Genomic DNA, 24,597 nt, shown 5'->3' with positions numbered 1-24,597 from the left:
TCAAATAAATAAAAAAATTTATTAATATATTTTTATTGAATATGAGGGAAATCTCTATATTTTTAAAAGATGACCACAAAAATACGCACCAAGGAGCTGAAGGTATAATATTGTCAATGTGGCAGTGCAGTTTCTGACTAGATTCCCATTGCTAACAGTTTTTAGTGCGGACTTAGAAACAGAACTGAGCAGTATGATAATGACAGAACAGTCCATTCCTTAGGCATTTCTCCTTTCTTCTCCCAAAGATTATTCTCAAGCACTAGAAAAACAGATGAGGTCTCATTTAAGCTCCAGTCAAGTATTTTGTGTTTATTAGAGATCTTGATAACCATCAGCCCCTCCCTTCGCTTCAGGCTAGCTCCCATTTCCCAAGTACAACCAGTGTGGAGGGTTAGCCCTGATTTAGAGCCAGGAGGAAAAAGCTAGGAAAAGGGCCCTCAGAGAGGATTGTGGGTTATTGCAAAAATTATGGGCCAGAAGGTCAGACAGAAACTGCATCTCAACCCAAGAGTTGTCACTTCTCTGCCACTTGGGCAAGTGACCCAAACCATCAGGCTTCCCTTTTCTCATTGATACAGTAGAGACGATAAAGCCCATTTTTATAGGAAAAGATGTTTCACAAAGAGTTGGTTATTGTCATTTATAATGAACTTTTATTATTTCATATATTTCTATCGTCCCCTCACCCTTTTGACCGTGGAATTACAGCTCCTTTCAATGGTGTTTCTGGTTTCATGCTCTTGTTTAGTTCATCTGAGTCATTAATCTACTAGACTTGTGCTATGATAAGCCAAACAAGTTCCTTCCATTCCAGGACTTGTCATTTAATGTTTAAAAAAGCTCATAGGTGACACTTCTAATACTTTTTAAACTCATTAAACAAAAATTCCCTTAATAATTTTTTTTTTTACTGAGACCCTAATACATGCTAAACACTATGACAAACGATATGTCTAGAAGTTAATAAATCCTGGGTGGATAAGAAAGTCAGAGAAAACTATCTAAATATATTTAGGGAGATATTTAGACAAATATAAAAAAATTTCTACCAGATAGGGCTAATAAAAGTGAAATTGTAGGTGCAACATGAGTTAAAGACAATGTTGGGTTGGGGCCGGTGACGTGGCTCACTTGGTTAATCGTCCACCTGCAGTGCCAGCATCCCATATGGGTGCTGGGTTCTAGTCCCAGTTGCTCCTCTTCCAGTCCAGCTCTCTGCTGTGGCCCAGGAAGGCAGTGGAGGCTGGCCCAGGTGCTTGGGCCCTTGCACCTGCATGGGACACCAAGAGGAGGCACCTGGCTCCTGGCTTCAGATCAGCATAGCTCTGGCTGTAGTGGCCATTTGCGGGGTGAACCAATGGAAGGAAGACCTTTCTGTCTGTCTCTCTCTCTTGCTAACTCTATCTGTCAAAAAAAAATAAATAAAAATAAAGACAATGTTGGGTTAATTTCCAGAAACTTTCTGATGCAGAAAGAATATGAATTAAAAAACTAGGAAGAGTCAAACAATAATTAGACACTTTATTTTCAGGTTATAAATTAGACATAAAATTCTGAGTAAGACATTTAATTTTTTTGGACTTTAGTTCCTTTATCTGTAAAACACAATTCAGGGATCACAAATTAAAACACTCTCCTAAAACACCCATGGGCATGAGAGGAAATTACAATGGAAATTAAAAGCTATTTTTATATGTATGTTACATATTAGCTTACATGCCACACACACTTAAATGTCATGAGGACTGGGACCTCATCTGGTGCTTACCCTTTGACCTGCAGAATTTTCCAAAGCTCTTGAGAGTTACTAAATTCCATCACTAACCAAACCAAACTGTTAAATTAAAAAGTGCAAACAAAACAGTAAATGCCACATTAGAAAGCATGGCTTTATTTCACTGTAAAATTGAGGTAACTTTTAATTAAAAGATTTCTATAGTTCAGTATTTCCTGTATTTCAACATGCTGACCCTGTTATTTTCAGAATGGGAAACTAATAAAAGCTATATAAAAGAGATGGATTCTCATTTATTCGGACTGTCCATTTTGGTTTTATATGCATGGTTTAAATGGGGTTATTTAAAATCATACATGTAGAACTTCTGCCTTGGAATTGAAACAAGATTATTAGGAGACAACATACAGAACCATATACACTGATTTTAAAAGACAGATGATCCTCACAAGCTTTATATTCACTATATAAAGAGAAGAAAGGCATAAAATATAGGGACAGAAAGTAGATTAGTGGTGTCTATGGTTGGCAGTAGTGATGACTATATATGTGTATGTTTTATTTTAGGGTGATTCTGATGATGGTATATGAGTACAACTCTGAAAACACTAAAGTAGATTGAAATGCAGTGCTAGCATCCCAGATGGGTCCTGATTCGAGTCCCGGCTGCTCCACTTCCAATTCAGCTCTCTGAGAAGGAAGTAAAACATTGCCCAAGCCTTTGGGCTCCTGCACCTGTGTGGGAGAGCCAGAGGAAGCTCCTGGTTCCTGGCTTCAGATCGGTGCAGCTCCAGCCATTACAGCCATCTGGGGAATGAACCAGCAGATGGAAGATTCTCTCTGTCTCTCTCACTCTCTTTCTTTCTGCCTCTCCTTCTCTGTGTGTAACTCCGACTTTCAAATAAATAAATAAATCTTAAAAAAAAAAAGAAATGTACATTTAAAATGGGCAAATTTTATGGCACATAAATCTCAGATATTTTATAAAGGTACAAATTAAAAGACTTCCACTAGATCAAACATGCTATCTCAAATTGAAGAGATTTTTCAAAGATACAAGGATTGTATTTTTTTTTTAAGATTTATTTATTTATTTGAAAGGCAGAGGCAGACAGAGACAGGGAGGGAGAGAGAAGGAGAGGGAGAGGGAGAGAAGGAGAGAGAGAGAGAGAGAAAGTCTTTCATCTGCTGGGTCACTCCCCAAATGGTTGCAACATCTGGAGCTGGGCTGATTTGAAGCCAGAAGCCAGGAGCTTCTTCCTAGTCTCCCAAACGGGTGCAGGGGCCCAAGGACTTGAGCCATCTTTTACTGCTTTCCCAGGCCATAGCAGAGAGCTGGAATGTAAGTGGAGCAGCTGGGACTCGAACCGGTATCCATATGAGATGCCGACACTGCAGGTGGCAGCTTTTCCTGCTATGACACAGCACCAGACCCATGAGGGGTTTATTCTAACTACTTATGAAATATTCTTCTGTCTTTAGATATTCCCTATTTTTTTTTTTTTTTACCAAGAGAAGTATCATAAACTTGGGCTTCCAAAAGGCATCTAGATACAGAGGAACATCTGATTTATAAACTGATTCTCTAAAGCACGTCTATAGGGTGGGCATTTGGCACAGTTTTGATATCAGTTGGAATGCCCATGTCCCAAATCCGAGTGCCCGGATTTGAGTCCCGTCTCCACTTCTGATTCCAACTTGTTGCTAATGTGCATCTAGGGAGGCAGCAGTTGATGGCTCAAGTACTTTGGTTCCTATCATCTATGTGAGACACCTGGATTGAGTTCTGAGCTCCTCACTTCAGCCTGGTCCAGCTCTGGCTTTTGAGTGAACTAGTGGATGGAAGATCTCTTTCTCTCTTTCTAAAAAAATGAAACTAAATAATAATCTTAAAATGTTTATAATTTAAAGCACATACAATGATCAGAGGATCATGGAAGACTCATTCCTTAATTAATAGGTAAGTTGCTTTCTAAATACAATTTAAAGTTTTCATTCTTTCAGCAAATGATTATTGAATATTAGCTATGGCCAGTCTTAGGGATTACTGCCAACTATAATTGTACATAAGTGATGGTCAATGTAAATATTTTAAAATGCTCTTCATCTAAGCAGCTCCTCTTTTTGGAAACAGGTAATACATATGTAAATTACTCTCAGTATATGATTCATGATAGTTAATGCAGTCTGAATTAATGAGATCTTACTCATTCTCACGTGCTAATGAGGTTATTCTTGGTAAATCTAAATGACCCTAAAAGACATTAATTAAAAGTTATTGGACCAGAATTGGAATCGTAGTATTTAAATTCGAATTGTGTAAATCAATTCTAGAGCATGATGATAACTGGACACCTTTTCTAAATTTTGGGGGGCCTATCTCTTACTCTCTCCTGCTGCTACTGATTCCCATGGCCTTGACTGGAGTCAAGTGCTAGGATAGCGCCCAGCCTGTTCCTACTTCTCCTGACTTACTGGTATGAACTTAAGTCCATTTTTTATGACCATCACAAAAAGCTGAGAAATTTGTCAAGAAAAGAGGTTTATTTAGCTCAGCATTCTGGAGGTCCAAGATCATGGTGCTAGCTTCTGTTAGACCGTAGTGAGTGTCTTCTTGCTTCATCACAACATGGTGGATGGCATTCTGGTGGGAACCCACATGAGAGGAAGAGATCATATGGTAAAACAGGAAGTCAGAGAGTGGGAAGGGATCAGGCTCGCTTTTCTGTAACAACCCTTTTGCAAGAACTAATCAGAGTTCCAGACCTAAATTTCTTTTGATGGTGATGACATAATGACCTCCCACTAAATCGCACTTCTTAAATGCTGACCATCCCTTAACATTACTATATTGTGGATCAAGCTTCCAGCAGCTGAATCCCTGGAGGTTAAACTCAAACCATGTCTAAACCATAGCAGTGTGGAACACCATAAGAACAGGCTCTTCACGCACGTGTGTATAACAGTGTGGGGGTTGGGGGCAGGTGCAATGAACTTAACACTCTTAGGACTACCTCCAACCAATGAAGAATGGGAGCCAGTGGGTAACTGTTAACTCCTTTTGTTTCCCAGGAATCATGTTCAAAGGCTTGCCAGTGACAGCCAATTCAATAACTCATCTTAGTCTTTCCTCCTTCCTTGTTTCACTCCCTCTACTGACATGCCTGGTCTCTCTCTTTTTTCTTTTTCAAAATAAACTAGTTGCATGTGAGTCATTTAAAAAAAAATTTTTTTTAATTTATTTATTTGAAAATCATAGTTTTGGGGGTGGGGAGAGAGAGAGAGAGAGAGAGAGAGAGAATCAATCCTCTATCTTCTGATTCACACCCCAAATGGCTGCAATGGCCAGGACTGGGCCAGGCTGAAGCCAGGAGCTTCACCCAGGTCTCCGATGTAGGTTTAGGGGCTGAAGGACCTGGGCCATCTTCCATTGCTTTCCCAGGCACATTAGCAGGGAGCTGGATTGGAAGTGGAACAGCCTAACTTGCTCTGCTGCAACACAGGCCCTCAGAGTCTTGTCTCATTTTGGAGGATGCAGGCTAAGACATATGGGATATTTGATACATGGAATTACATACATGGAATTCTATATCTGATACATGGAATTATATTAGTCAGTTTACAAAGAGAATTTTACTTAGTTCATGATTTTGGAGGCTGAAAGTCCAAATGGGTGATGCAGGTTCTGGCATGGTGGATCATGGTGGATCCACCGTGGATCATGGAGTGCATGTGAAGGAAGGATCACTTGGTGAGCCAGCAAGCAGAGACAGAGACAGAGACTGGGTCCAAACTCCAGCTTTTATAACAGCACTTTTATGAGCACTGGCTTCCGGAGTTATGCCCCCAGTGACCTCGGGACCTCCCACTAGGCCTCACCCAAATGTAACTGGATTACATTATACCCTCTTAGTACCATTGACTATAACTCTGAAATTTAAAGTCCTACATATGTTAGCAGGCCACATCTTATTCAAACTACAGTCATACAGCAATATAATTTGAGTATCATTTGCCTCCACTGACACATTGAAAATTGATTCCCAATGAAATGGTACTGAGAGGAGACTGGAGCTTTTAAGAGGGATGAACACCTTTCTTGTGGGTGTTAAGTTCTTCCTTTTCTGGAATTAGATTAGTTGCTGCAAGAGGGAGTTGCTATGAAGCGAGGCTGCTCCTTCTGATTTGCTTCTTCCCCACATACCTCCTGGCCCTTGCACCTTCTGCAGTGTTACCAAGCAGCATGAGGCCCTTACCAGATGCCACCAATGTTAGACTTCACGGCTTCTATAACTGTGAGCCAAAGCAAGCCTCTTGTCTATACCCAGTCTTGGGTATTCTGTTACAGCAACAGAAAATGAACAAAGCAATTTACACTACTTGTTATTAAGTTCTGCTTGAAAAATTGGCAATGTTGTCCCAGTAGCTTTGTATTTTTCCCTTTAATTGCATCCTTCAAGTAAAAAGAATTTTATAGAAAAAGTCCCAAATGTTACAGGAAAGAAATCTCTTATGTACTTTTGGGAGCAAAGGCTTCATGACATAGTTTTGACAATAACTGTCATTCAAACCACTCAATAGTATATCAAGATCATTGTCAACAGGAAACCTAAGCTTCAGGTAGAAGATGATAGTGATATAATGATGCTCGGGAGGCCAGGTTCTGTATGCTTGGGCTTTCCTTTTGTGTGGAGAAGGCATGCCTATTCTCCTCAATGTAAAAGTCAGGAAGCCAAATCAGAGGCAAAGATGGGCACTCTAAATACAAAGGGGTTTGGCTAGTGGGTAGACCCTATCTTCATCCAGAGATTCCTACCAGTTGCTCTCCAACCAACTGCAAGCCTTTGAGAGTTCTGAGTTAATTTTTTTAAAGATTTACTTACTTATTTGAAAGGCAGAGTTAGAGAGGCAAAGGCAAAGAAAGAGGAAAGTCTTCCATTCTTTGGTTCACCTCCCAAATGGCCACAATGGCCAGAGTTGGGCCAGGCTGAAGCCAGCGTCTTCTGGGTCTCCCACACAGGAGCAGGGGCCCCAGCATTTGGGCCATCTTCCACTGCTTTCCCAGGCATAGCAGAGAGCTGGATTGGAAGTGGAGCAGCTGGGACTTGAACTGGCACCCATATGGGATGCCAGCACTGCAGGCGGCAGCTTTACCCGCTATGTAACAGTGTTGGCCCCCTGCATTAATTTTTAATGCTATTTCAGATGCAATCTTTTTTTTTTTTTAATCTCAGTTTCCTGAAGTAAGTACTTGTTCTATGACGGAACATATTGCACTGCCTTTAGTGCTTACTCTTTGATGATCTGACTATTTTAAATTTTACTGGTTGGATAAACATGACACAGTCTACTGAAATATAGAGCTATAATAATTCTACAATGATCTATTATGAGGTACATGGGGACAACGGCACAATCTGAATTTTTTGTTCTATATTTTACAAAAACTACAATTTAGGTGAGTGCTTTGTGGGCAGAGACCTTGCAGAAACAACAGCAATCAATTCTTTGTTAACTTTGCTATTAGAAGAAAGCCATGATGGAATTCTTCCAATATAGTGGATAAACTATAATAGACTTTGAATTAAATTGAATGGATTTCTTCCACTCAATGGATTTGCCTGCCTAACTCTCCTCTTTTGGTCTAGACTAAATTTTAAATGATTTGACATCTCCTGTACACACATTATAGGATGGGGAACCTGATTAATGTTGAGAGGTCCAAGGTGGTCCAGGAATGCAAATTGCTCATGGGAAATCACAAGCAGTTAATGAAGTAGTGATTGCACCTGAACTATTGATCAAAATGTAACTCAGTGTATGTGGTAGATTTCAGGTTCTGCTCCTCAGCTTTGGGACTGACATACCCTAGTCAATCCTGGGCAGGATAAGCAAATTGTAGCTTTTAAAAATGGTCACTATAGGGACCATTGTCTGCAGTACCGGCATCCCAGGTGGGAACTGGTTTGAGTCCTGCTGTTCCATTCTGATCCAGATCCTTGCTAATGTGCCTGGGCAAACAGCAGAAGATGGCCCAAGTACTTGGGCCCTGCACCCACGTGGGAGACCTAGAAGAAGCTCCTGGCTCCTGGCTTTAGCCTGGCCCAGCCCTGGGTATTGTGGCTATTTAGGGAGTAAACCAGCTGATGGGTGATCTATCTCTGTCTCTCTCTCTCTGTAACTCTTTCGAATAAATAAGCAAATCTTTAAAAAAAAGTCACTATGTTCCTTGTTCAGACTGGAATTTAAGCTTATGTTTTAAACTGTTCAGTTTTATGCTTTAAAGACAGAGCTGATAATTGATTATGGCTACTTATTTTTAACTAAAACCTATTTTCCAGTCTTTCTCCTTATGGAATACTCTGTAACTATATGTATAGTAGCCTGTCATGAAATAAAATTGGTGAATGCCAAAGATATGACACACAGTTTTGATTTTATTCTATGCATGATTGTGTGCTTTTGTATGTTTTTTTTTTAAAGATGTATTTATTTATTTGAAAGACAGAGTTACAGAGAGGCAGAGACAAAGAAAGAGAGAGACAAAAAGAGGAAGAGATCTTCCATCCCCGATGGTTCACTCCCCAAATAGCTGCAATGGCTGGAGCTGGGCTGATCCGAAGCCAGGAGCCTGGGGCTTCTTCCAGAGGCCCAAGGACTTGGGCCATCTTTTACTGCTTTCCCAGGCCATAGCAGAGAGCTGGATCAGAAGTTGGGCAGCCAGGATTCAAACTGGTGCCCATGTGAGATGCAGGCACTGCAAGTGGTGGCTTTACCTGTGTACTGTGCCAACTCCTGCTATTGTGTGTTTATTAGAGAACAAGCAGCCTCAAAGAGTTTCTTCAGCATTGTTATTGTCCCTGTCCTCTACTAAGTTTTGTTTGTTTTCCTGGTCTTATTGGTAATATTGTTGGGTTTAGTTACACCAAAAACATAATGTTCCTTTTGGTAGACTTTTCTCCTCCCAAATGTCTGCCATCAAAAACAAACAGCAAAAGCTCAACAGTAACAACAAAAATGAGACAACTAATAAAACTCATACAGTTACTCAGCATCGATTCTCTAAGAAGTCATAATAGCAGTTTTTACAACTGTACCACTATACGATGAGCATATCACATACAATAACTGTACCACATACAATAAGCACTAACCATATGCTTATTCCCCAGCAAACATATACATTAACGAGACCTTACCATCCTGGTTTCTAAACCATTTTGTAGCCACTATTTCATGTTACCACTATTCTTATTCATTCCTGCTTTTTTTTTTTTATTTTAAGAGTTCTTTACTCTATATGCTAGACTTTTGTCAAATATACTGTTTGTCAATATTATCAAAATTAAAAAAAATTTTCTCGGGCATTGTTAAGAAGATAAAAAGACAAGTCACTTAGTCATTTCTTAAGATTTGTATTCTGCCTATATATAATTGGTGGATTAAGAGGTATTTGGAAGTCTGATTGCCTTTAATGTAGAGGAAAAATGTCTTTGGTGAAACATGAACCAAACTGTTCTCACAGTATTACTTTCCAACCGTGATTTACTCCTAGCAAGGCTATGTAAATCTTACTGAGTGAGAGAGTGGGGATTGGTGAAACTTGCCCCCTTTTCTGCCCTCATTGATACATAAAAAACCATTGTATAGCCAATTTTGTCTCCTAAAATATGGCCATTAGACAATCAACTTTCAAAGATTTATTTATTTGAGAGGCAGAGTGGGGGGGGGGAGAGGGAGAGAGAGAAAGAGAGAGAGGTCTTCCATCTGCTGGTTCACTCCCCAGATCTAAAGCCAGAAGCCAGGAGCTTTCTCTGGGTGTCCCACGTGGGTGCAGAGGCCCAGGCACTTGGGCCATCTTTCACTGCTTTCCCAGGCCATTAGCAGGGAGCTGGATCAGAAGAGGAGCAGCCTGTGCCCATATGGAATACCAGCGCTGCAGGCTGAGGCTTAACCTATTATGCCACAGTGCTGGCCCTCTCCTTGTTCTTAGAGGTGGCAGAAGTCCTGCTTTCTGCCAATTAATATCTATTTGTTGGGACTGTATTTCAGCTACAAAGTCATTATCACTGAAAAAGAATTGATGGGACATTTGCACACTTGTATACTGTACTAAATATATTATGTACTTAGGAAACATGCTTTGTAATTAGCAAAGCAGCTTCTTTTCTGTAACCTCAATTATAAGATAGAAGCTAATTTTTTTATTGTACTGAGCACCACAAATGAAAGAAAAACATGTTGCATGTGGGAAGAAATGCCCAACAATGGCAGAATTTTCGTTTGAAAGTAATAGTTCAAAATGGAAGTTTTGACCAACAAAAAGCAAATGTTTTACAGACATTAACTAAGTTGAACTTTTAAAAATGCACACGAATTCCCTACATCCTTGGGCCAGGAAACAAGAAACCCATTTCCAGAACCCACTAAAGCCAAGGGTTGCAGCTCTATTCAGTATCTGACACAACACACTGTCCCTACACAAATGCAAAGCCATCAGAAAAGGAGACACGGATTCAGCTCATATCTTCTTACTGCTTTCATTGAACTTTGCTTCTTACAAAACGAAAAAAAAAAAGTGCTTTGAGCATGATGTTCTCCGAAAAAGACTTGTCAGCAAGTTGTTATAGGCTTAGGTTGGGCAAGGAAGGTTTTCAGGGATCAAGTAAAGAACAGAGAAAGTTAATACCATTATATGCCCTTGACAAAATATTTGATAAAGAGTTTCTTTTTTGTAGTGTTATACTTTCTGAATGGGATATTCTTTAGAAATATCTTGTGAAAAGTCCTGCAGTAAGTCAAGTTCATGTGATAAATTATACTGAAACATTGCTACATAATGTAGGATTAAAGAAAATATAAGAACTTAAGTTTCTGACATATGTTTGACAGAATAAGGAAACTTAGCTACTTTCTCAAGATGCTTTTTGTTGGAGGTATTTCTTTCAAAGTTCTCGTTTCATAAAAAAAAATCGGCACTCAACACTAAGACAGTATATAGTGCTACCCTATTTTACTCAAAATACACATTGATACCGCTGTACTTCTGAAAACGACTTTTGTGAGTCAGTTATGAACTGAATGAAGAAATTCTTTTAAGACATGAAAGTTAATCCATGTAGTCAGCATTATCATGTGTCTTTACCTGTCTATAAATAAACGAGGCAAGAAAGTACCTGGACCTTCTCTTCTAGTGTTAACGGAAAGCTTTGTTAGTATCTTTGCAATCAACTTTATATTTAACTCAGTGATTGGGCTGAGACAGCCATATATTTAATTTTCTTGAGTTTGACAAGTGTGTCTATAGTTCCTATAATGAAACAAATCAATTTTGTTGGGCTTTTCCTCTTAAATCCCTTCTTATGATTTTCTCTGAAATTCCAGCACTTCCTCTAATCATTTCATCATTTCTACACAAAATTTTGTAAATATTCTCCATAAGTAAATTACACTGTTAGGCCTTCAAAATTTTTTTCATCACAAACAACACGATTTTATTTTGTACTTTTGACTCCAATTTAGTTTGTAAGTATTTCAGATTTTCTTCCATTTTTTTCAAAAGAGATATTAAAATCAGAAAACATTTGGTTTTTAGTACTACTGATTTCCCATTTCTGTTTTTCAGTGAAACGACTTAGAAATATCAATTTGAATAAAAGTCACTAAATGATTTTTATCAATTTTCTTTTCCTAACAGAGCAGGGAGGAAAAAACTGAATGACTGAAGAAAAGCTCCATACTAAGGAATGAGCTGAACAGCCATTCCTTTCTCCTTGAGCTTTGAGTCTTGGGGTATACACAAGGGTTTTGTGAAGTTAATCTTTAAGTACAAAGGGATTCATTTGCACTGCTTGACCTGGTTTTTGTTCACCGTGACAATTATTATTAGAGCAATAATACAAATATGATAAATACCCACATGTTCATTTCTATAACTTTATTCAAATACAAGAGGGTCCTTAGAATGTGTTGGAAAGACTAAGTTATCAGTCTCTAGTCCACAGATTCTCGTGTTCATTAAGTGCTAACTGCTAAGATAGGAAAGCATTTATCTTTGTCCTGCATATACAGCATTTTTACTTGTGTTTAATGGCTTTTGTCAAGTATTTGGCATCTGTTTTGATCAATGAAGGATCATCCAATGTAATCAAATCATTGTTCTGTTCATTTATGTCTAATTCCTAAGTGGCCACTGTAGGGCCTATAAAATGTTCATTCTCTCTTAGAATGTCTCTGCATCGGAGAAAATGGTACTCATAGATTCTCTAGAGATGTCTAATTAGAAGAATTAAAGCCCGAGCATTCTGTAGAGATTTAACTTGGGAGCTTGAGTTGGCAGAACCAACAGTCTGTTTTGGAGGGACCTGTGCAGGGGTGGGTAGACAGGATATTTTCAGTCATTGCCCCGCCCCGCCAACTAGCCAAGCTCAAAACCTCTCTTTACCCCATTTTCCTCATTTGCAAAAGAGGGCAAATTGAACTCCCATTTTAGACAGTCATGAGGGTTGAAGTAAAACATTTAAAGCATTTAGAACAACATGCACTATGCAGTAGGCACTAAATAAATATTAGCTAACATGGGGAAAATTTGAGGTCTTATTTGAGGATGGCCTTAAAAATCTAAATTAACAAATTATTTTCCTCCCCTCAAAGTTTTTTTTTTTTTTTTTTTTTAAACTTATTTAAGAAGGGAGGGCAAAGGAGAGAGTGAGCAAGCACTCCTATCGTCTGGTTCACTTTCTGGATGCCAGCAACAGCCTGGGACTGGTGTCAGCTGCTGGCAGCTCAACGCGGCGGGTGTCCTTTGTTGGCATCAGGGCTCCCATTACTTGTTCTGCCTCCTGCTGCCTTTCAGGTCTGTATTGTCAGGAAGCCGGGATAGGGAACAGGAGCCAGGAACAGAACCCAGGCACAGGGTTTGGGATACGGGCATCTAACTGTGAGGTCAGATGCTCGCCCCTAATTCTTCCTACGCATGCACCACACAGTTCTGAAGCAGAAGTCAGAAATGAGTTTTCTAAGTTTGAGAAACTTCTCCAAATTAACATATTCAAAAGTCAGAAAAGACTGCAGAAGAACCTGTAACATTTACATTGGTTCAGACAGGGTAAGCCTTTGCCCTCTTCATACAGAAGAAAGGCTGTGTGCAATCAGTGTATGTATGGTATATCTTCTTTGGCATGCAGAAGCATTAAAATTTTAATTTCCAAAGATTTTTAAAAAATACTCGTTCCTAGAGTTCAGATGTTTTCAGAAAACTTCTCCAACACAGATGTACAGAATTTGAAATTAAGGGGACCTTAGTACCCAGACTTAGGCATGGACCTTGGAAAAGTTAGTTAACTTCTCTGCGATTATTTCTAAAATGAGAATGATAGTCTCCTCCCAGAAAGGGTAGAATAAAATGAGCTAAAGCACACCAGTGTGCCTTCTAGGCCATAAATTCACATTTCTCTACTTCACAAGCATTAGCTCCTTCGAAGATATAAAATTGTTAAGCTGAAGAGAAATAACTTACACTGAAAATCTAACAAATGCTACAAAAGATAATGTGTTATAAGCTGAACTATGAAAATTTTAATGCAAGTCTACAAAAAGGCAGTTTGAGGTATTTACAATAGTCAAATAACACCCTACTGGTCTCTTGTAAATTTTTTATAGAGAGAAAATTGATTAACAAACACGTTACAACAGTGCCCTGCATATGTAAAAGCATGTTTCCTTTGTTTGTTTATAACTCACATTTGACATTTGACTTTTTTTAGATGACATTTGAGGTTACAAATAAGTAATATTGTATGACAAAAAGGATTGGCTAGCCAGAATTATTACCGTAGTGGAACATTAGCATATTTTCTGCACATATTTCTCTTAAAATCTATTTTTGTGTACCCCAGCCATCCGAGTGCAGGTATTTCCTTCCTGCTCTTCGAGGGCACTGCCTTTTTCAGAATTACTTGGTTTTGAAGACTGACCCACTCTGCACTTCTCAGAAATAGTGAAATTGTGTTACAACGTTCAGCCAATTTTCTGTTTTCTGGTAAAACAAACACTCAACATGCTCAAATATACAGGCTGGTATGCAGTATTCCAACTAGATTGGGGTGAACACTGCACTGAGGATTAATCTTTTAGTCAACAGAGAAGTAATTCAGAGGTATACTTTCAGTAAAAAACAAAAAAAAAACACAAAAAACAAAAACAACAAAAAAACCAGTTGTAACTGAGTCTTTCAAAAGGCAAAGGACAATTGAGTACTGGGTTCAAAGAATTTAATGCATTTAATATTTATGTTAAAAAGATCTGTTTATTGAGAAGTAACATAATGAAACTTGGCTGTCCAAATGCATGGTTTATTTTTATGGGGAAGGGGAAAGAGTAAGAGGAGAAGAACAGACAGAGCTCCCATCTGCTGATTCACTTCCCAAATGCCCACAAGGGCAGGGACTGAGCTAAGGTAAGGGGGGGAGCCTGGAATTTACTCCAGATCTCCCACGTGGGTGGAAGGGTCACCTGCTGCTTCCCAGGATCCGCATTAGCAAAAACCTGGAATGGAGACCTGGAATGGAGCCAGGCCTGGAGCCCAGGAACTCCAAAATAGGACACCGTCATCTTATCTGGTGTCTTAACTGCCAGACCAAAAGACCACTCAAAAAGCCATATTCAGAAAATCAGCGTTCCCTAATTAGAGCAGTTCTTATATCTTAGTGGGACTTGATGCATCCTAAAAAGGAGTCTGAAAGTGACATGGTAGGCGAAAACAGAAGTATGTATGAAAAGTCCGTATTTCTTTATGCTACCCTGGAAAAGCATTTTTTTAAATAATTTTTTTTAAGGAATAGCATTCTAATCCCCTGCCCCTATCAAAACAGCCCCAAACAATATCCTTTGCTACTGGTAATTAGAGCAAACACCTGCTTTGGTAGGGCTCTCTCAACAACTCCTTCACTCTGTTAACTTTGGGCAACACTTTAATATTTTGTGTTTTCCAGCTTAATAAGCACAATCATAGGGCATTTAGGTGGCCCAGGGGGTGCAGAGCTGCTGTTCAGGGGGTAATCTAAAACTCTGAGAGATCAAGAGCATTTTCCTTCACACTGTAATCCAAAGAAACAGCATTCTGTCTGTATTCCATTGCAGTTTCAATAGGTTAGGATAATTCCAATCTTCCATTCAAAAATCGTTGAAAAAGCACGTCAGCCAACGTTGTAGCACAGCACGTAAAGCTCCTTCCTGGCTGCTCTACTTCAGACCCAGCTCCCGGCTAATGTGCCTCAGAAAGCAGCAGAGAATGGCCCAAGTGCTTGGGCCCCTGCACCCACGAGGGAGACCAGGAAAGAAGTTCCTGGCTCCTGATGCGTTCAGCTCTGGCTGTTGGGGCCATTTGGGGAGTGAACCAGCAGATTAAGGTTCTCTCTCTCTACCTCTCTTCTCTGTAACTCTGCCTTTCAAATAAATAAATATTTTTAAAATGGATGGCAGTCATTAGCTAGGGGTATCACTTGCAACAAAAGCTGCTGGGGCAGGGGGTGGGGTGGGGTGTGAGTCCCGGCTGCTCCACTTCCGATCCAGTTCTCTGCTACAACCTGGGAAAGTAGTGGAACATGGTCTAAGTCCTTGTGCCCCAGAACCCGCGGATGAGAACCCGGAAGAAGCTCCAGGCTCCTGGCTTCCGATCAGCACAGCTGTGGCCTTTGCGGCCATTTAGGGAGTGAACCAGCGGATGCAAGACCTCTGTCTCTCTGCCTTTCAAATAAATACATCTTAAAACAAAAAAGCCTGCTGGGGGATTAAAAGTCACTATTTTTATAAAATACACAAATGGCCATGGTTTTTTAAAAAAACACATTGAATATAATAAAACAAGTACTGTGTTTTCAAAACTATTTGGTTATTACCATAATCACTTCCAGTATTTTTGAGAAATTTGTACCTAGCTGTTTCACATTAGCTATATATATATATATATGTATATTTCCGCCTTTTCCGTTTACTGGGGAGACCACAAATTACTATAACTGTAAGCAACACTATATCCCATCTTTGATCCAGGACAAAGGTAAGTCCAGGGTGCACGTCTGTTCAAGGATATAGACGCACATGATGACATGTTAGCTTCCTGAGGGATGAAAGAGGGGACAACTATCAAAACTGCCAACAAGCTCACATCGTTCTTGCTGGAGCACCCTCTGAAAGAGGGCTGCGAGGTTTCCGGAATAGGAGGGTCTAACCAAACGCGCTCAGCGCCCTCCCAACAACCCAAGTGCAGAAGATAAAAATTTCTCCCAATGGTTTCCAGCTGACTTCGTTGTTTTCTAATTACTGGGTGAGAAGCACAATCTTGATTAATAGCAACGAACGTTTAGGGCTGTCATGCCAGGAAGCTTCGTCAGTCGTCTCCAAACCTTCAGAACCCTGCTCAGAGCCGCGTAGTGGGTTTTTATTCCCCCAAACACTGACATTTCCGATGGTTCTCTTACTTTTCTAGCGCTACATTCCTCATCTGCTATTTCTCCAGCGTTGCCCCCGTCGCCACCCTGCCTCTTTAAGTGAACCCCGAGGGGCCGCAGCAGGGACAATTAAAGGAAAAAGGCATGGCTGCGGGAGCAGCAGCTCCACCTGTTGAGGTCAGCTGGTTTACCTGCTGATCGCCTCCAGGTGAGGTTGGCCCGCGGCCACTCCCTCCTCACCAGAGCGCCTGCCCCGAGGAGCCGCGGCGGCGCCCACAGCGCCAGCCCGTCGACTGGCGAGGGGACCGCGTGGCAGCCGCGACTGCGCCGCCCGGGGGCCCGCGTGGACCCCACAGCTCCCGGCACCGGGGCGTCCCCGTGTGTGTGTGTGTGTGAGGGAGGCCAAGGGCAGCACGGGCCGGGGGCGAGCCCAGGTGTAGCGAGAGGCGGGCTCTGCCACGCGCCAGGGAAGAAAGCCTGACTCATGTCGTGGCAGCGGCGGCGGCGGCGGGCTCCTGGGAACTGAAACTCGTGATGCTGTCGCTGCGGAGGAAGGCCGCCTTACCCATGCCGCAGCCGACGGACACCCCGCACCCGGGGCTCGGGCGGTCCCCTCCGCCGTGCGCGGGCCCGCGGGCGCGCGCCTGCCGCGTGCGAGCACGGAGCGGACACACCTAGCCTCTGCGCGCGCGCCGCCGGCCCGCTCCCGCCCCACCCCCACGAGGCACAGTCACACAGTCCGACCCGGATTCGCTCCCTCGGCCGAGGCTCCCCTCCCCCCGCGGGCGTCGGCGCCTCCGCTAGCCTTCGGCAATTTCCGTGCACAGACTCCGCGCTCGGCAAAGGGCCGAAGACCCGCCGCCTCCTTCCCGGTCAAACCCGGCTTTATGGCTGCGGCGCCCGGGCGCATGCGCAGACGCCATCTTCCCTCCTTCCCTCCGCTTGCCCCCTCCCCCCGCCGCCGCTGCCGCCGCCGCCGCCGCCGCCGCCTCTCGCCGGCGGTCGCCCCTCCTCCTCCTCCTCCTCCTCCTGCGCTCGGGCGCTGGTCCCTCCTCTCCCGATGCCGCGAGAGACTGGGGGGTACGGCAGAGCCGGAGAAGAGCACTAGTAACAACCACCACAGCCCCCTCCCCGCCCGACACCCTCCCTCGGCACCCACCCACTCCCCCGCCCCGTTTGCCGACACCGACCAACCCCACCTCTCGTTCCTTTGAACGGCGTCGGCTGCAGTCGCTGCACCAGCCCGTCTGGCCACCAACGCCGCCGAGAAAGGAGCCGTCGCCGCCGCCTGCGGCCCCCTCCCGCCCGGCCGCGGGAGCCAGCGGGGTGAGGACGAGCCGGCTGCGGAGGAAGAGGACGAGGGAGGCTCGCACCCTCTGCTCCAGCGCAAGTCCCGCCGCCCTCCGGGGAGGTTCGGGCGCCGGCCCCTTCCTCCCCGAGGACGTGTGCCGAGCCGAGGCGACTGCCCTGAGGGAGGAAAATGCTCGGGCTCCATGGCTGCCAGTGATGGAGCGGTCCCTGGGCTCCCGCTGCCACCACCACCGCCGCCGCCGCCGCCGCGCCCCGGCCGTGCTCCGCGAGGACCCGGCGTCTCTGCGCGCCCGCCCGCGCCTCGTTGCTGGGCTCACCGTACCGGGCGCCCCGCCGCCGCCCCGCTCGCAGCCGCGCCGCCCGGGCCCCAGCCGCGGCCAGCGTTTCCTCCCGGAGCAGCCGCCGCGAGCCCAGGGGGTTTGAAAGGGTCTGCGGGGCGTGGGGGGAGGGCCGAGCGGGGCCAGCGGGGCCGGGAGGGGAGGTTTGAGCGACACTGAGCTCGGGGCTCGCCGGCGGCGGCGGCGCCGGGGGTGGCGAGGGGAAGGCGACACTCGCTCCGCGCTCCCTTCGTGCAGGGCGACCGGGAGGGCTTTGCAGCGGCCGCCGCCGCGGCGGGAGGAGGGGGCTGAGGTGGCTTCGGAGTTGGCCAAAGAAGGTGGGCATTTCTCGCTTTCCCTGCCCTCCCCTGCTCTCCCCTCCCCTGCCCCCCCCACTCGCCCCGCACCCCACGTGAAGCGGAATATAAAGGGGGGTGTGAGACTAGAGGGAAAGTGAATGGCGAAGGACTGAGGGGGTTCCCCCTTCGGGTCCCCAGCCGCCCTGTTCACCCTCGTTCATCCTCCCTTCCCGAAGCTCGCCCGCGAAGGCAGGAGCGGCCGGCGCCTTCGGCTGAGGAGGAGGAGGAGGAGGAGAAGGAGGAATCGCGCCGGGCGGAGCGTCAGGTCCCGTTTTCCTCTCCGGCGTCTCGCATACAAAGATTACGGTGCAGAAGGAAATTGCACTCGCCTCCTCCGCCCCCCGGTACCCAACACAATGCACCAGCCGCCTGAGTCCACCGCCGCCGCCGCGGCGGCCGCCGCAGACATTAGTGCTAGGAAGATGGCGCACCCGGCAATGTTCCCTCGAAGGGGCAGCGCTGGTGGCAGCGCCTCTGCTCTCAGTGCAGCAGGTACTGGCATCGGGAGTAATGCCACATCTTCCGAGGATTTTCCGCCGCCCTCGCTGCTCCAGCCGCCGCCTCCTGCAGCATCTTCCTCGTCGGGACCACAGCCTCCGCCTCCACAAAGCCTGAACCTCCTCTCGCAGGCTCAGCTGCAGGCACAGCCTCTTGCGCCAGGCGGAACTCAAATGAAAAAGAAAAGTGGCTTCCAGATAACTAGCGTCACTCCGGCTCAGATCTCCGCCAGTATCAGCTCTAACAACAGTATAGCGGAGGATACAGAGAGCTATGACGATCTGGATGAATCTCACACGGAAGACCTCTCTTCCTCCGAGATCCTTGATGTGTCACTTTCCAGGGCTACTGACTTGGGGGAGCCTGAGCGCAGCTCCTCGGAGGAGACTCTGAATAACTTCCAGGAAGCCGAGACGCCTGGCGCGGTCTCTCCCAATCAGCCCCACCTTCCACAACAGAGTGTTGTGATCAATGGGAATGCTCATCCACACCACCTCCATCACCACCATCACATTCATCACGGGCACCACCTCCACCATGGGCACCACCACCCATCCCATGCTGCTGTGGCCAGTGCATCCATTCCTGGAGGGCCACCCTCAAGCCCTGTATCCAGAAAACTCTCCACAACTGGAAGCTCTGACGGTGTTGCACCAGTTGCACCAGCTTCTGCTGTATCATCGAGTGGCTCACCTGCATCTGTAATGACTAATATCCGTGCCCCCAGCACTGCAGGCGGTATAGGTATAAATTCTGTTACTGGCACTAATACAGTGAATAATGTTAACATTGCTGCTGTGGGTAGTTTCAGTCCTAATGTGACAAGCAGCGTGCTGGGGAGTGCTAATATAAGTGCAAGCAATATTCCTAGTGCTGCTAGTGTGAGTGTTGGGCCTGGAGTTCCTAGTGGTGTTAATGTAAATATCTTGAGTGGCATGGGCAATGGTACTGTTTCTTCTTCTGCTGTTGTTAACAGTGTCCCTGGTGCAGCTGCAGGAATGACTGTGGGATTGGTGTCAAGTCAGCAGCAACAGCCAACCGTTAACACATCAAGGTTCAGAGTGGTGAAGTTAGATTCTAGTTCTGAACCCTTTAAAAAAGGTAGATGGACTTGCACTGAGTTCTATGAAAAAGAAAACGCTGTACCTGCTACTGAAGGCGTGGCGATAAATAAAGTGGTGGAGACTGTAAGACAGAACCCGGTAGAAGTGTCTTCTGAGCGAGAGAGCACTAGTGGGAGTTCAGTGAGCAGTAGCGTCAGCACACTGAGTCACTACACAGAGAGTGTGGGAAGTGGAGAGATGGGAACCCCTACAGTGGTGGTGCAGCCGCAACAGCAGCAGCCGCCACCACCACCAGCCCTTCAAGGTGTGGCCCTCCAACAAATGGATTTCAGTAGCGCCGGTCCACAGAGCATTTCTCAGCCGCAGATGTCGCAAGTACAATTACAGTCTCAAGAACTGAGCTATCAGCAAAAGCAAGGTCTTCAACCAGTACCTCTGCAAGCCACCATAAATGCTGCAACTGGTATCCAGCCATCGCCTGTAAACGTGGTTGGTGTAACTTCAGCTTTAGGTCAGCAGCCTTCCATTTCTAGTTTGGCTCAACCCCAACTGCCATATTCCCAGACGGCTCCCCCAGTGCAAACTCCTCTTCCAGGGGCACCACCCCAGCAGTTACAATATGGACAACATCAACCAATGGTTTCTACACAGTTGGCCCCAGGCCATGGTCAACCAGTGACTCAGAATCCTACTTCAGAGTATGTACAACAGCAGCCGATGCTTCAGACAGCCATGTCTTCTGGACAGCCCAGTTCTGCAGGAGTGGGAGCAGGAGCAACAGTGATTCCTGTGGCTCAGCCACCGGGTATCCAGCTGCCAGTGCAGCCCATAGCAGTCCAAGCACAACCTGCAGGGGCATCTAGCCAGCCTGTTGGCCAGGCTCAGACAGCAGTGTCTGCTGTACCTGCTGGCAGTCAAATGGCAAATGTTGGTCAACAAGCAAACATACCTACCGCAGTGCAGCAGCCCTCTACCCAAGTTACACCTTCAGTTATTCAGCAAGGTGCTCCTCCATCTTCACAAGTAGTTCCACCTGCTCAAACTGGGATTATCCATCAGGGAGTTCAAACTAGCGCTTCAAGCCTTCCTCAACAATTGGTTATTGCACCCCAAAGTACCTTGTTAACTGTGCCTCCCCAGCCACAAGGAGTAGAACCAGTAGCTCAAGGAGTGTCACAGCAGTTGCCTGCAGTTAGTCCTTTGCCCTCTGCTAGTAGTATTTCTGTTACCAATCAGGTTAGTTCAACTGGTCCTTCTGGAATGCCTTCCGCCCCAACAAACTTGGTTCCACCACAGAATATAGCACAAACCCCTGCCACCCAAAATGGTAATTTGGTTCAAAGTGTTAGTCAACCTCCCTTGATAGCAACTAATATAAATTTGCCCTTGGCACAGCAGATACCACTAAGTTCTGCGCAGTTCTCTGCACAATCGTTAGCTCAGGCAATTGGAAGCCAAATTGAAGATGCCAGGCGCCCAGCGGAGCCCTCCTTAGTTGGCTTACCTCAAACTCTCAGTGGTGACAGTGGGGGAATGTCAGCAGTTTCAGATGGGAGTAGCAGCAGCCTAGCAGCCTCTGCTTCTCTTTTCCCGTTGAAGGTGCTACCGCTGACGACACCCCTGGTGGATGGTGAAGATGAGAGGTAAGATCCTGCCATATTTCTGCAGACATTCAACAGATTCCAAGTTCATCTATTTAGTAGCTACATATATATATATATGTACAAAATTAGCCTAAAGGAGGATAGTTTTAATTTTTGTGAAAATGGATTTTCATAGTTTTCTAGAGAAAGTGTTATGGAATGATTTCAGTGTGGATAGGAAATAATGGGTAAACAGTATATATAAACTTTCACATTAAAAACAGGTTGGAGTCACCAAGTGATTTTTATTTATAACATGTTTTCTAGAAATATTAGTTATGAAAACAAGCTTTATTTTTGCCAACTCACATAATAGTTAATCTATTCTTTTGAGTTACTAAAATCCTTACAGTCATCTCTTGGGGACTTGTGGTCCCCACATTTGCTCTCTCTTACTGGACAACCTTTTTTTCAGTTCTATGTTTGATCTTAGTCTGAAAGATTCTGTTAGCTGCTTTTCCTAGTCAGACACCAAAGAAAAGATGACCTACCGTGGATTACATAGGTTGCGCTCATACCGTAACTGACCAACTTTGTGTGTGTGTTTTTAATGGTCGTTTTAACAGAAAAGGAATTCAGATCTTAAAAAAATATTTTGCTGGGGAACAAGGCACACAACCGTTAAAATAAGCAGGTTTATCTCTGTTGGTAGTATGCGTAGTAGATCAAGGTGGTAGCCATTTTAAAGAGTAAAGTAAGTCTTGAATTTATAGAGCGATGAAAATGAGCCATAGAAATTCTCCTGCTAATCTACTACACCTGCTCCCTTCTTGGCTTACCAGAAATATTCAGAGAATATTATTAAGCCAAGATTTTCTAAGAATGGAAATAATGTGCTAATTACGCTTACTGAATCAAATTATGTCTTTTAAGCTGACTGGCTAGGAAAGTTGTGAAATCTTTCATATTTTCACATTGCTTTAAAACCTGGTTTATTTCAAAAGGAATGTTCTTTTCACAAATTTGCCAGTCTGTAACTAACCTTGATTAAAACATCATAGGATTTATGACAAGACTACCTTCACTGGAATTTTGAGTAAGTGTGTGAGGTATTTAATTATGTTAGTCTTAATTGGAGATTTTTGTAATTAAACTTTTTCAACCAATTGAAGTATTGACATTCAATATGTATATTTGTGGGTTTCACTTTGGAAAATTAAGCATATTGCAAAAGAATTGTAATTTTAGAAAACGGCCAAATGTTTTAGTGAGTTCTTCATGATATTTTCATTGTTTAAAAGATAAAAAGTAAAGGTATGGTTAGTTGAAATTAGTTAAAGTCTTGCCTTTCAAGATTTTTACTTTTCTAATAGTCATGTAATTAAAATCTTGTTATCTGACCCAAATGTATTCTGTATTATGTGTACAAAACTATACTTCAAAAAATACTTCTTCTAGGATGTAGTTTCTTTAATAGTCCTGTTATAATTCTTGTCAAACCTTTAATTTTATCATTACCATTCTGGTATTCACTTGTTATTTTAAAGATTTACATCAAATATTTTCTAAATCAAAAGGGTGCTTCATGAGCAAAGATCCTATAGAAACAGGTATAATATATGGTTGCTACATTTAGAAAAAAAAAGATGGCTGAAATATACAAATGAAAACTACACATTTTGAATTCAAACCTGCCATGATTTTATTAATTATCATTGTAGTCTCCTGGTACGACTTTGTCCTGTATTCCCTCCTATTGGTATGGCATGATAAGGCTTTCCAAAACTTGCTGTTCCAGACTATTAAGTCAGATGATGCTACTTATAACTAGGTTTTTAACTGTAGGCATAGAATACTAGTTTAAGATACTAGTACAAGATTAATTTTTTCAGATTGTAACTGGGAGCAAGATTAATTAGGGGTGGAAAGGTTTGGAATTCTAGAAAGGGACAAGAAGATACACTGAGAAATATGAAGTACTGATTAAAAGTAACTTGTCTTCAGATTGTACTTGTTCTGGGAACCAATGCTAGTTAACCTCGAAGTTCAGTCATTAGAACTGGAAAGTTTTTGTTTTGGAGATTTCCTTCAAATTTTGTAAAATCAAAGATCTCCCCCCCCCCCACAAATATCTGTAAGATTGGAAAGGATGAATATGTGTATGTATGTATATATAATCATGTTTTACTGCAGATTATTTCTTTTAGCGTTATAGTTTAGAAAAGGAAATGTTTATTTAAATTTTCCAGTGAAAGGGAATTTGAAAGCAATTACAAAAGAAAAATGCAGAATTATTGAAGAAAAAATTCTTTTTGCCTTAATTCTGTGTTAGCGTTTGTGGTCGCTGGCATCTTCTGGGCTTGTTCACTATGTCTCTTGTGGGAGAAAGGGGCATATTATAATTTGAATATTATGACTCAAGAAATGTGTAACAATATAACTTTTGGTTGGTAGAGCAAATCAAGATGGTTATTTAAAATTTTTAGGAATAATATTTGAATACTTTATATTTTAAAATATTTTCTAGACATGTGGAAAGTGCTTTGTTGGCCAGTTTATATTATACAGATTAGAGACATGAATCAAGATATTAAGATTATCTTGTTTTTAAAATTCATTCTTAGTGAAAAGATGTTAAGGTTTTAGGCTTTAACATGAACTTACCTTTACAAGAATGGGAAGATACTGATATTTCATACTGAAATATGATCTTTGATCTGTTACTACAGCCTCATGAAAATTGGTCAAACTTCTATTCATCCTTCAAAACTTGGCTCAGATGTTCCCTCTGAAGCATTGTTTTCCTAGGGGATGTTGTTTCCTTAGCACTTTCTAATGTTCCTCTATTTAAGCACTGTTCACTTTCGATTATAATTATGTTTACCAGTCTTTCCCACAAGATTAGAATTTCCTCAAGGACAGGGAGTAAATATTTTTTGAACAAATTAATGAGCAGGCCTTTCTCTACTTTTTCTATCATGATTTAAAGCTTATATTGGCTCTTGGCTTACACAACTGTTAGAGATGCAGGTTCATATAATTTATGAAATGTATAGAAAATAAATGAATAAAATAACCTTTTTCTACCTCTTTATTCCTTGAAGTGAATTTATAACTCTTCTAAATACAGTGCCTATTTTATAGTAGATCCTCAAATATTTATTAAGGAGCAATGTTTTATACATAAAATAATAATATTCATTTTACCTACTTCTGAGGATGGTAGCATCATTTAAAACACTTAGCTACAGAATATCAAATTATAGCTTCTTATTTT

The 24,597-nt window shown here is 43.1% G+C and overlaps 1 protein-coding gene and 1 long non-coding RNA gene across 24 annotated transcripts in view; one reads left to right on the top strand and one right to left on the bottom strand.

Annotated features, from left to right (window-relative positions):
* Positions 1–17,146, bottom strand: part of LOC138843797 (uncharacterized) — a 41,428-nt gene extending 24,282 nt beyond the window's left edge. For 2 of the 3 annotated variants that reach the window (XR_011378790.1, XR_011378792.1), the window contains exon 1: positions 90–17,146. This is a non-coding gene — a long non-coding RNA (uncharacterized lncRNA). The remainder of the gene's footprint in view (positions 1–89) is intronic. The other variant, XR_011378793.1, reaches the window with a different exon arrangement.
* TSC22D1 (TSC22 domain family member 1) overlaps positions 17,140–24,597 on the top strand; it is a 122,411-nt gene continuing 114,953 nt past the window's right edge. For 6 of the 21 annotated variants that reach the window (XM_070048776.1, XM_070048775.1, XM_070048774.1 and 3 more), the window contains exons 1-2: positions 17,143–17,916; positions 18,352–21,380. In XM_070048776.1, the coding sequence (XP_069904877.1) occupies positions 17,695–17,916; positions 18,352–21,380 (3,251 nt within the window). In that variant the 5' untranslated portion in view covers positions 17,143–17,694. Of the gene's footprint in view, positions 17,927–17,946; positions 18,155–18,181; positions 21,381–24,597 lie in introns of those variants that run through there. The other 15 variants (XM_070048772.1, XM_051850031.2, XM_070048773.1 and 12 more) reach the window with 10 other exon arrangements.

This window comes from Oryctolagus cuniculus, chromosome 9 (genome assembly GCF_964237555.1).
Source record: "Oryctolagus cuniculus chromosome 9, mOryCun1.1, whole genome shotgun sequence".
In the NCBI taxonomy this organism is placed as follows: Eukaryota; Metazoa; Chordata; class Mammalia; order Lagomorpha; family Leporidae; genus Oryctolagus; species Oryctolagus cuniculus.
The sequence above is the reverse complement of the archived record's forward strand: the minus strand, read 5'-3'. Positions and strand labels throughout refer to the sequence as shown.